Source organism: Colobus angolensis, unplaced genomic scaffold (assembly GCF_000951035.1).
Source record: "Colobus angolensis palliatus isolate OR3802 unplaced genomic scaffold, Cang.pa_1.0 Scaffold260, whole genome shotgun sequence".
NCBI classification, from domain to species: domain Eukaryota; kingdom Metazoa; phylum Chordata; class Mammalia; order Primates; family Cercopithecidae; genus Colobus; species Colobus angolensis.
In genome coordinates this window covers 421,314-431,073 of record NW_012115822.1, presented here as the reverse complement: position 1 = coordinate 431,073, position 9,760 = coordinate 421,314, and the positions used below count along the sequence as shown (strand labels likewise).

General features: G+C 56.7%; 1 protein-coding gene across 1 annotated transcript in view; it reads right to left on the bottom strand.

Moving 5' to 3' along the window:
- PI4KA (phosphatidylinositol 4-kinase, catalytic, alpha) overlaps nt 1-9,760 on the bottom strand; it is a 167,360-nt gene continuing 157,600 nt past the window's right edge. Inside the window, exons 46-55 of the mRNA XM_011947312.1 lie at nt 7,809-7,881; nt 7,641-7,711; nt 5,469-5,578; nt 4,891-4,995; nt 4,684-4,809; nt 3,655-3,775; nt 3,011-3,170; nt 2,227-2,316; nt 1,621-1,704; nt 1-414 (exon numbers count right to left, since the gene is read on the bottom strand). Coding sequence (XP_011802702.1) covers nt 363-414; nt 1,621-1,704; nt 2,227-2,316; nt 3,011-3,170; nt 3,655-3,775; nt 4,684-4,809; nt 4,891-4,995; nt 5,469-5,578; nt 7,641-7,711; nt 7,809-7,881 — 992 coding nt within the window. The 3' untranslated portion in view covers nt 1-362. The remainder of the gene's footprint in view (nt 415-1,620; nt 1,705-2,226; nt 2,317-3,010; nt 3,171-3,654; nt 3,776-4,683; nt 4,810-4,890; nt 4,996-5,468; nt 5,579-7,640; nt 7,712-7,808; nt 7,882-9,760) is intronic.

Here is a 9,760-nt window from a genome sequence, read left to right as displayed (position 1 = left end):
TTCCAACACAGCACTATTTTGGGTTTTTATTTTGTTGATGTTGGTTAAATCTTATATCTTTTTTTTATACACAAGAAAATACTTCATGTACCTATGAAATAAGACAGATAGGGAATATGTCCAGTGCAAACAGAGGACTCACACCTGTGCAGAGACAGCACCATCCAATGATTGTCACTGCAGTCCATGGCGTCACCAAGGCTGCGCCACCCGCGTGCTGCCCCAGGAGGCGCTACCAGGCTCTTCCGGCCACAGGTCTGTCCTCTACTGCATGTGGCGGCAGGGCGGGGAGGTCACAGGGCTCCATGATTGTGGGGCAGCTTCAAGGGCACATGGGGTGGAGGGCCTTGGAGGTCCCCTCCTCAGTAGGGGATGTCATTCTGATAGTACTGGATCATGTCGTAGGTCCGGCTCCTGAAAGGCCAAGGAAGAGTGAAGGGAGATGTGAGGAGCCAGCAGGGTCTGGGGGTCCCTCCCCAGCAGGGAGCCCTCGCTGTCCAATTAACCCCTCATGGCTGCCCAGCACCTGAAGGTACAAATGTCTCAGGTGTGCCCTCCCCCACCCAGTGACCACATCTCCTGCTCCAACCCGGGGGCCTCCAAGGCCACCTCGTGCTCCTCAGCCAAACCGCTTCCATCTGTGGGAGCCACTGCTCTGCCACATGGGCCTCGGGCCCCTTGGCTCGTCCTGGCCAGATGCCCCCAAGGGGTCTGTATGCTCTCCTCGCACCTCTGGAGAGCCCCTTCTCGCCCTGCCCCAGCCCCTCTTGAAGTCCTGGCCGCCTGGTTTCTCTGCTTCCTCTCAGCAAGAGCTCCTTCCGTGCCGTCTCCACACTGCCCTTGTTAGGGCACTGGACCCGGGCGCTACCTGGAGGCAGGTCTCAGCTTCCTCTCACCCTCCTCCGGCAGGCAGTTCCCCACGCAGATGGCCACGCCTGGGCCCCTCCTTCTAGTCTGGATGTGGCCTGTCCCATGGCACAGCCTTGGGCCCCCACGTGCCCCTCAGGGCCTTACTAACCCCACATGTGTAAGTGCTGCCCCCTTCGGGGATGGCTCACCTGCTGGGATCGCCATCCTCCCTTTGTTCAGGCTGGACCCCTCAAAGCCGCCTCTGATTCCCACAGCGGGGAGCCTGTCGGCCCGGTGCTCTGCCTTTGGACCCTGAGCCAGCCCTCTCCAGGGCCCTCTGCACCCGTCTCCTCCCATCACAGTAGTGACCAGCAGCCCGGCCTGCACCTCCAGTCACTGCCCATAAAGCAGCCTGAGGCAGGCACAGGGAAGGAGTGGGGTCTGACTCCTCAGCCCTCCTGGGAGAAGGGAGGCCTGACACCACATTCAGTTCTACTACTCCTGGCCTTGTGCCTCTACTGCTCCCTTGGCCTCACAAGCCCTGGCCAGGTGGGCCCAGCCTCTGGCCTCTGCCAAGTGTTCCCCTCAGACCACCACAGCCCCCTAAACCAGTGCCCCACTGCTCCTCAAGAGCTCCTGTCAAGGTTTGGGTCTTCACGAGAGGGGTGGCTTGGGGACAGCAGAATCCTCATCTCCTGGTGCAGGAAACGCCCTGCAGGTGCCCAGTGGCCACTGAGGCAGGAGGTGAAGGCAGGAGGGCGGGGGACTCACCTATTGCTGAGGAAGCAGCTCTGGATGACCTTCATGATGAAATTTGCAGCCTCGCGCTCGGTCATGTTGGGGCTAAACCTGTGCCTGGGGGAGAGGCTGGGTCAGGGCTGCCATGGGTAGGGCCGTGCTGGCTCCCTGGCCCAGAGGGTCTTCCATGGGGAGGGACTTCAGCTGAGAGTCATGCCCTGGAAATGTACCTCTGGGGCCCACATGTTGGAAGATGGGGTGCTGTGAAGGCCACGCCTGGCTTACTGTGGGCCCTGTCCCCTTCCCAGCATAACCTGAGTGCTCCCATGGCATTAGGGGACTAAGCATTGGGGAGCTAAGCTACTGCAGCTCTAGACCTTAGGGTCAAGGTGGGGTGGGCGTATCATCCGTGACATAATAGAGGCCCCTGGGTGGGTCCTTGGTGTGGCTGGCACAAGCAGGGGCCTTTCACAGGCGTGGTCTAGGGACAGAGCGTCACTCAGGAACCCTGTCTGCTCTGAGGTTCCAAGGAGATGACAACCACACTGACAATTACACAAAAGGTTCCTATCTTGGATGGAGCCTCAGCTAATGGACAACTGTCCCCCAGATGGCCTGCGTGTCCACCAAGGAACCTACTTCAAGAGCTTGATCGTCTGGCCGCGAAAACAGGGCAGGCCCGTGTCCAACATGAGAGTGACCAGGGAGACGACTGCGTCCATGTAGGGCCTAGGGAGAGATAGGAGGGAGCGGTGGGCTGAGGCCAGCCTAGGTGGTGGCCCTGCCTGTAGTCCTGCGGCCTGGCTAATGCCAACAGCCTCAGGTGTGGGCTCCTGCCACCCACCTCCCCTGCCACATCTCCATCTCCGAGGCAACTTTCAGTCTGCTGCACTTGGTAACCCGTACCGCCCAGGCAAGGACTACCCATGCGCACTCTGGACAGGCTGAGTGTCCTGCCCCGTCCCCCACATCAGGCTGCCGGCCATGGCTTCTGCACCTGGGTGGGACGCAGATACTCTGACCTGACTTTCCCTGCAGGGCAATGCGGACGAACCCAGGTTGGATTGTGGCCTTGGCCAAGTGACCTTTATGTGAAACTGGGATGAATCCCATCTCTGGCATATAGCCTGTGAGGTGGCAGGTGCTCAGGCTTTGGTGACAGGGTGGATGGGATGCCCAGAAAGGGGGAGCCCATGGCTGAAGGCGTGGGCAGGATCCTGGGGAAGGTGGCTGGAATGAGATGCCCAGAGCAAGAATTTACTGGTACAGGTGGGCAGACAGAGGTGACCAAAGGACAGGCATAGGTCAGCAGGTGGCTGCTAGCAACTACCTCACTCTCTGGAACCTGATTCCCTTCTAAAGGGGACCTCAGAACGTTCCACACACCCCCTCTGCCTCCACCCTGGCCCTCACCCAGGCTCACCGCACAGCCAGATAGCCGCGGACACACATCTCCATGAACCACTTGAAGGGCGTGGCCTCCATCTTGCCTCCCATGATCATCACCATCTCATCCGTCAGCTTAATGTCGGGTTCCCAGCCAAGATTGCCACCGGGCGAGCTTTCAAACATGAAGCCAAAGTCTGCAAAACCCCAAAGAGCTGCCTGTGACTGGGCTAGGAGCCAGGGCGGGCAGGGACAAGTGGTCTGTTTTGAGGAGGAGAAAAGGACTGCAACAGCAGCATCCCCTCCACCCCCAACAGGCAGGTTGTTTTCTTGGGGACAGTGATGGGGTGGGTGGTGGAGCAGCAGGCAGAGGAAGAGAAGGGAGAAAGTGGAGGCAGGAGTGAGCCAGGCTGGGGCACTGAACTTGGATAAGCCCCACTCTGCCTAGCTCCAGCTTCTAACTCAGAGCAATGGCTGCTCTCGCCCCAGCTCCTTGGAGCCGGGGCCAAGCACCCTCCACAGCAGAACAGCTTGGTGGCTGACAGTTCAGACCTCAGAACTGGACCCTGACACTCCTGGCAGGGTGGTCCTGGGCATGCTTCCCTCTGGGGGTGGGGATCCCTAGCCTCTCCTGGGTACCAGGGGTGAAGGGAGAGGAGGGTGGCACTGTGGCTGGCTGACCAATGTGGATGATATGGCCCTTCTTGTCCAGCATAATGTTGCCGTTGTGTCTGTCCTTGATCTGCAGCAGGAACAGCAGGAGGCTGTAGGCGGCCATGCTTCGGATGAAGTTGTAGCGGGCCTGTGCAGAGAGCGCCCTGGGCTCACAGAGGCCCTGGGGCCTGTGGGCACTCTCCCTGGTCCCACACCCAGGATCCCTGGGCCTGTGGGCACTCTCCCTGGCTCTGTGACCCCACTGTGGAGGCAGAGCCCGAATCAGCAAGCCAGTCTTTGGCAGCAGGAGTGACAGGGGCTCTCTGTGGATGTGGGGGTGTAGGTGCTTCCTCCCACACCCAGAACTTAACTTTCTTCTGAGGAGTCCAGCCCAGCTCTACATTCTTTTGACTCCCAAAGTGGCTTACAGATGCTCTGGTGTTTTTTTTTTTTTTAAATGGAGTCTCGCTCTGTCACCAGGCTGGAGTGCAGTGGGGCAATCTTGGCTCACTGCAATCTCTGCCTCCTGGGATGTGGGGGTGTAGGTGCTTCCTCCCACACCCAGAACTTAACTTTCTTCTGAGGAGTCCAGCCCAGCTCTACATTCTTTTGACTCCCAAAGTGGCTTACAGATGCTCTGGTGTTTTTTTTTTTTTAAATGGAGTCTCGCTCTGTCACCAGGCTGGAGTGCAGTGGGGCAATCTTGGCTCACTGCAATCTCTGCCTCCTGGGTTCAAGCGATTCTCCTGCTTCAGCCTCCCAAGTAGCTGGGACTACAGGTGCCCACTACCACGCCCAGCTAATTTTTTTATTTTTAGTAGAGATGGGGTTTCACCATCTTGGCCAGGATGGTTTTGATCTCTTGACCTCATGATCCACCTGCCTTGGCCTCTCAAAGTACTGGGATTACAGGCATGAGCCACCACACACGGCCCAGGTGCCCACGTTTTAACCCTTAACAAAGGATGACTGAGGAGAGCAGGGTGTGAGTGGAGGCTGGGATGGAGTGGAGCACACACGCACCCGCCCACCCCAGGCTGTGGCTGCCCTGGCTACCTGCTGGAAGGCCAGGGTGGATTCGTCCCCGTACTGGCGTGTAAAGTAGTCGTACATGCCGAAGTCTGTCTGGCGGCCCAGCTGGTCCCGGGAGGTGCAGTCAGGGATGCACTCAATCACCCCGCACTAGGGAGGAAAGGCCAGTTTTGAGCCCGCCGGGTGCGAGGTGCCCAGGGCTGCCCTACTGGCTCCACTCAGGGAACTTACCCCAGGGGCAGTGGCCACCACACGGTAGGGAAAAACAAAGAGGTCCAGGCCGACCAGCTGGAAGATGTTCTTGAAGAGGTCGATGATCTGCAGGGCCAGCATGTCCTGGGAAGCCAGGACGTGCGGGATGCGGTCAGCTGGCCATGCACCCCAGCAGCTCTTCTGGCTCATGCAGGGCAGAAGCCAAGCACCCAGAGATGGAGTGAGGTGGGGAGGCCACAGCTGAGCAAGTCTGGAAGGCCTTGCTTTCTGACCATCAGGGGCTGGACTCAGGCTGCTGGGACCACCAGGTCCTGGGCTGAGCATGAGGCTGAGCTGTCTGGTGGGGTGTGTGAGATAGGGCACCCAACCCCTGGGCAGTTCCCTCAGGTGGGCACTGGGGGAGACAGTGGGAGAAGGGCTGGAAGGAGAGGCCTCTGGGTTTTGCAGAAGCCCTAATTTACCCCATGGCACCTGAACCATATAAGAGGTGGCAAAGATTCACATTTCTGCATATGAGATTGGACTCTGGCGGGCCTGGAGCCTTGGGAAACAGCAAGCCCAGCCCCTAAGCCTACCCCAGGCCTGACCCTGCTTACCTGCCGGCAGTCGTCCCCTACTTTGAAGATGGCTGCCTGCCAGGAGATCTTCTGGCCGTCAGCCTCCTGTGCGCTGCATTCATCCTCGGAGTCTGAGCGGCACCGCAGACCTGCCCACAGGGAGAGAGGCGGTTGTTAGCCTGTAGGCAGTGAGAAGCCCTCTGAGGGGGCCATGGGTAAGTCCTCTCCCATGCCTGAAAGAAACCCCAGCAATCTTGGGGATCACTTCTTCAAAGCTCCAGGGAGGCCAAGAAGGAGCCCAACAGTGTGGGTGGCAAGCCACCCAGGTGCCGAAGCAAGAGACCGAGGGCACAAGCTGTTCCAGTATATTATATAAAATAACAAGTTATATAGATATAAATCATAGATACAATTATATATATCATTAATCATCAGTTTGTAGCAATTACTCTTTATTCCAATATTATAATAATCTTTGCTCTATAATTATAACCTAGGAGAAACCAGGCCATACAGTGATAGGAGCTGAAGGGGCACAGTGAGAAGTGACCAGAAGACAAGAGTGTGAGCCTTTTGTTAAGCCCGGACAGGGCCACTAGAGGGCTCCTTGGTCTAGTGGTAACGTCAGCATCTGGGAAGGCGCCCGTTACCTAGCGGACTGTGGTCTAGCAGTAGGAAAAGCACCCTCTACTTAGCAGACCGGGAATGGGAGTCTCCCTTTCCCCAGGGGAGATAGAGAAGACTCTGCTCCACCACCTCTTGTGGAGGGTCTGACATCAGTCAGGCCCGCCCGCGGTTATCCGGAGGCCTAACCGTCTCCCTGTGATGCTGTGCTTCTGCGGTCACGCTCCCGGTCCGCCTTCATGTTCCACCCTGTACACCTGGCTCCGCCCTCTAGATAGCAGTAGGAAAATTAGTGAAAGTATTAAAGTCTTTGATTTTTCTGAAAAGAGCATAGAAAAAATAATGATGTAAGCTGTCCTCTCTGTCTCCACCTCGGCTACCTAACAGGGAAGGGCCCCCTGTCTGGTGGGCACATGACTCACGCGACCTTATCAATCATTGGAGATGACTCACACTCTTTACCCTGCCCCTTTTGCCTTGTATACAATAAATAACAACGCAGCCTGGCGCGCCACTACCGGTCTCCATGTCTTGGTAGTAGTGGTCCCCTGGGTCCAGCTGTCTTTTATCCCTTTGTCTTATGTCTTTATTTCTATGATCTCTCGTTTCTGCACATGGGGAGAAAAACCCACCGACCCTGTGGGGTTGGTCCCTACACAACAGGGCTCAAGGAAAGCCTTGGAATAGCAAGTGGAATCCATTGTCGGAATCTAAGAACATTTAGGCTTAAATGGAACTAAAAACAGAGCCCCATTTCATCTGCAGTGAAGACCCAGGTATGCCTGGGTCAGTGTTGGGTGCTGTGAGCTGGGGGGCAGGAGGAATGTGTCTGCACACTGGGGTCCTGGGAGGGCTCGGGGCCAGTGTGCGGACATGGCCATGGGAGGCAGGTCCCTGCAAGGGGTGGTGGCCCCCTCTGCACAGCTGGCCACACCGTCTGTACTGGATTGAAGAGTGTCTCCCTAAAATTCATGTTCACCCCAAACCTTAGAATGTGTCCTTATTTGGAAACAGGGTCTTTGCAGATGTAATTGGGTTAAGACAAGGTCACAGTGGATTAGGATGGGCCCTAATCCAATGACTGATGTCCTTCAAGGGAGATCATCATGTGAAGAGGGAGGCGGAGATGGAAGTGGAGCATCTGCAGGCCAAAGTGTGCCCAGGACTGCCAGCACCACCACCAGAAACTGAGGAGGCAAGGCGGGACCTGCCCAGAGCCTTCAGAGGGGGCACGGCCCTGATGACACCGCAATGGTGGACTCCAGCCTCCAGAACTGATTGTCTGCACAGCAGCCCTCAGAAACTAACACCCCACAATGGCCCTGGGCCCCTCAGCCTCAGGCAGAAGCCTGCTGGAGTATGCCAGCTGACTCAGGGCAGACAGACCTCTAGGGGTGGCACATCTGTCACTGCACTTGAGCTCCATGCCATCCCCCAATGAGGGGTCTGACTTGAGTGAGGGCAGACAGATGGACAGACATCATCTTTTATGGAGAGCTGGTACTAAATTAAACACATGCCGAAAGAAACTGGCATTAGCAAGGAAAAGCACTGAGCTCCCAAACAAAACCAGGGATCTTTACTGACCTTCTTTTTCAAGTTCGCTAACTCCACATCGCTTCACCTTGAACTTGGCCAGATATGGGGCTTTTGCAGCACTGAAAACAAAAAGAATGTGGCACCCATGACGTAGCTGAGAAAAACTGCATATGAGGATGTTGTGGAAGCGGGGGATGGGCAGGGCGAGGCGCCCACCTCTGCATCGGGGTCCCAGACTTGTAGTCGATGTCCAGCACGATGGCCTCAGGGTTGCTGGGCAGGTAGCAGCCTGTGCAGGGACCAAGGTGAGGCCAGTGTCAGTTTCCAACACGGATGGTAGGTGTGAGTCCACCCTGCAGGCACACCCCACCCCTGTGGAGGGGCCTCTGGTCCTTGTCCAGGGCACCACTAACTTATTATTCTGCGGCCGCTAAGGGTCTGTCCTCCCCGACTCTTCGACTCTTCCAGCCATTGACCAAAGGAGTCAGCACCTCCCGGGACACGCTCTTGCTGGAGGAGCACTGAGCCCCATCCTCACGTATGCAGCCCTACTGCTTCTGGGGGTGCGTGTGAAGCCTGTCCTGCCTCCACCTGTCTGAGCAACCCCCGAACAGCCCTCCATTCTTGGAGTCCCCCTTTTTTTTGGATAGAGTCTTGCTCTGTCACCCAGGCTGGAGTGCAGTGGTATGATCTTGGCTCACTGCAACCTCTGCCTCCTGGGTTCAAGCGATTCTCCCGCCTCAGCCTCCCGAGTAGCTGGGATTACAGGCGCCCGCCACCGTGCCCAGCTAATTTTTGTACTTTTAGTACAGACAAGGTTTCATCATGTTGGCCAGGCTGGTCTGGAACTCCTTACCTCAGGTGATCCACCCACCTCAGCCTCCCAAAGTGCTGGGATTAGGGCATGAGCCACCACTCCCGGCCAACATTGTTTCTTTATGCTTATTTTGTATCTTTGTGAGTTCAAGCTTCTTCAGCTCAGGGTCCATGCCTTACTCACCTTTTTAACAGCCACAATACCTAATGTCATGCCTTTTCTTTTCTTGTTTTTGTTTTTTTGAGACAGAGTCTCACTCTGTCACCCAGGCTGGAGTGCAGTGGCGCAATCTTGGCTCACTGCAAGCTCCCAGGTTCACACCATTCTCCTGCCTCAGCCTCCCAAGTAGCGGGGACTACAGGCGCCCACCACCATGCCCCACTAATTTTTTGTATTATTAGTAGAGATGGGTTTCACCGTGTTAGCCAGGATGGTCTTGATCTCCTGACCTACTGATCCACCTGCCTTGGCCTCCCAAAGTGTTAGGATTACAGGCGTGAGCCACTGCGCCCAGCCCAGGCTCCCCTTTCTCAGTGAGTGCTCAGTAAATGTGTGAAGTAAGAGGACAAGGGAAAGGCCATTTCTGGCCAAGGAACTGCCAGTCCCTAAAGGGAACATGTGCTCCTTGAGCCCTGAGAGGTGGGCTTTGAGGGGAGCCAAGCTTGGCCTTGCTGTGGGGTATAGGGAGAGGGGGGCACGCCATCTCCTCCTCTTCCTCACCCGCCCTTCTGGCTGCTCCAGGCCGTGGCTCACACTCAGGCCCCTCTGTGCTCTCCTGCTAGAGCCCGGCTGGCTTCCCTGACCTCGGGGGCAAGACTCAGCCAACACGATCTAGAGCCAGGGGCTGGGGACTTCTGTGTATGCCCCTTGCAGTACGATGCTTCCAGCTCTTTTTGCCCCTCCCCAGCAGTTGTGGCCTTCCCGGTGCGGGAACAGAGGCCCTGCATGCAAGTCCTGCCCTCTCTGAGAAGCTGAGCTGTTGTGTGACCTCAACACAATGTGCTGGGAAGAAATGGTTAAACTGGGGCCCTGCAGGGCACTCCACAGCTGAGACCAGCCGCTGTGAACCTCTGTACAGGTTCCTGGCCAGAGTTTGGAAGACAAGTTTGTGCCAATAGTTAGAAATGGAGAGAGAGACCGGGCGCAGTGGCTCATGCCTGTAATCCCAACACTTTGAGAGGCTGAGTCGGGCAGATCACAAGGTCAGGAGATCGAGACCATCCTGACTAACATGGTGAAAACCAGTCTCTTCTAGAAATACAAAAAAATTAGCTGGGTGTGGTGGCACATGCCTGTAGTCTCAGCTACTCGGGAGGCTGAGGCAGGAGAATGGCGTGAACCCGGGAGGCGG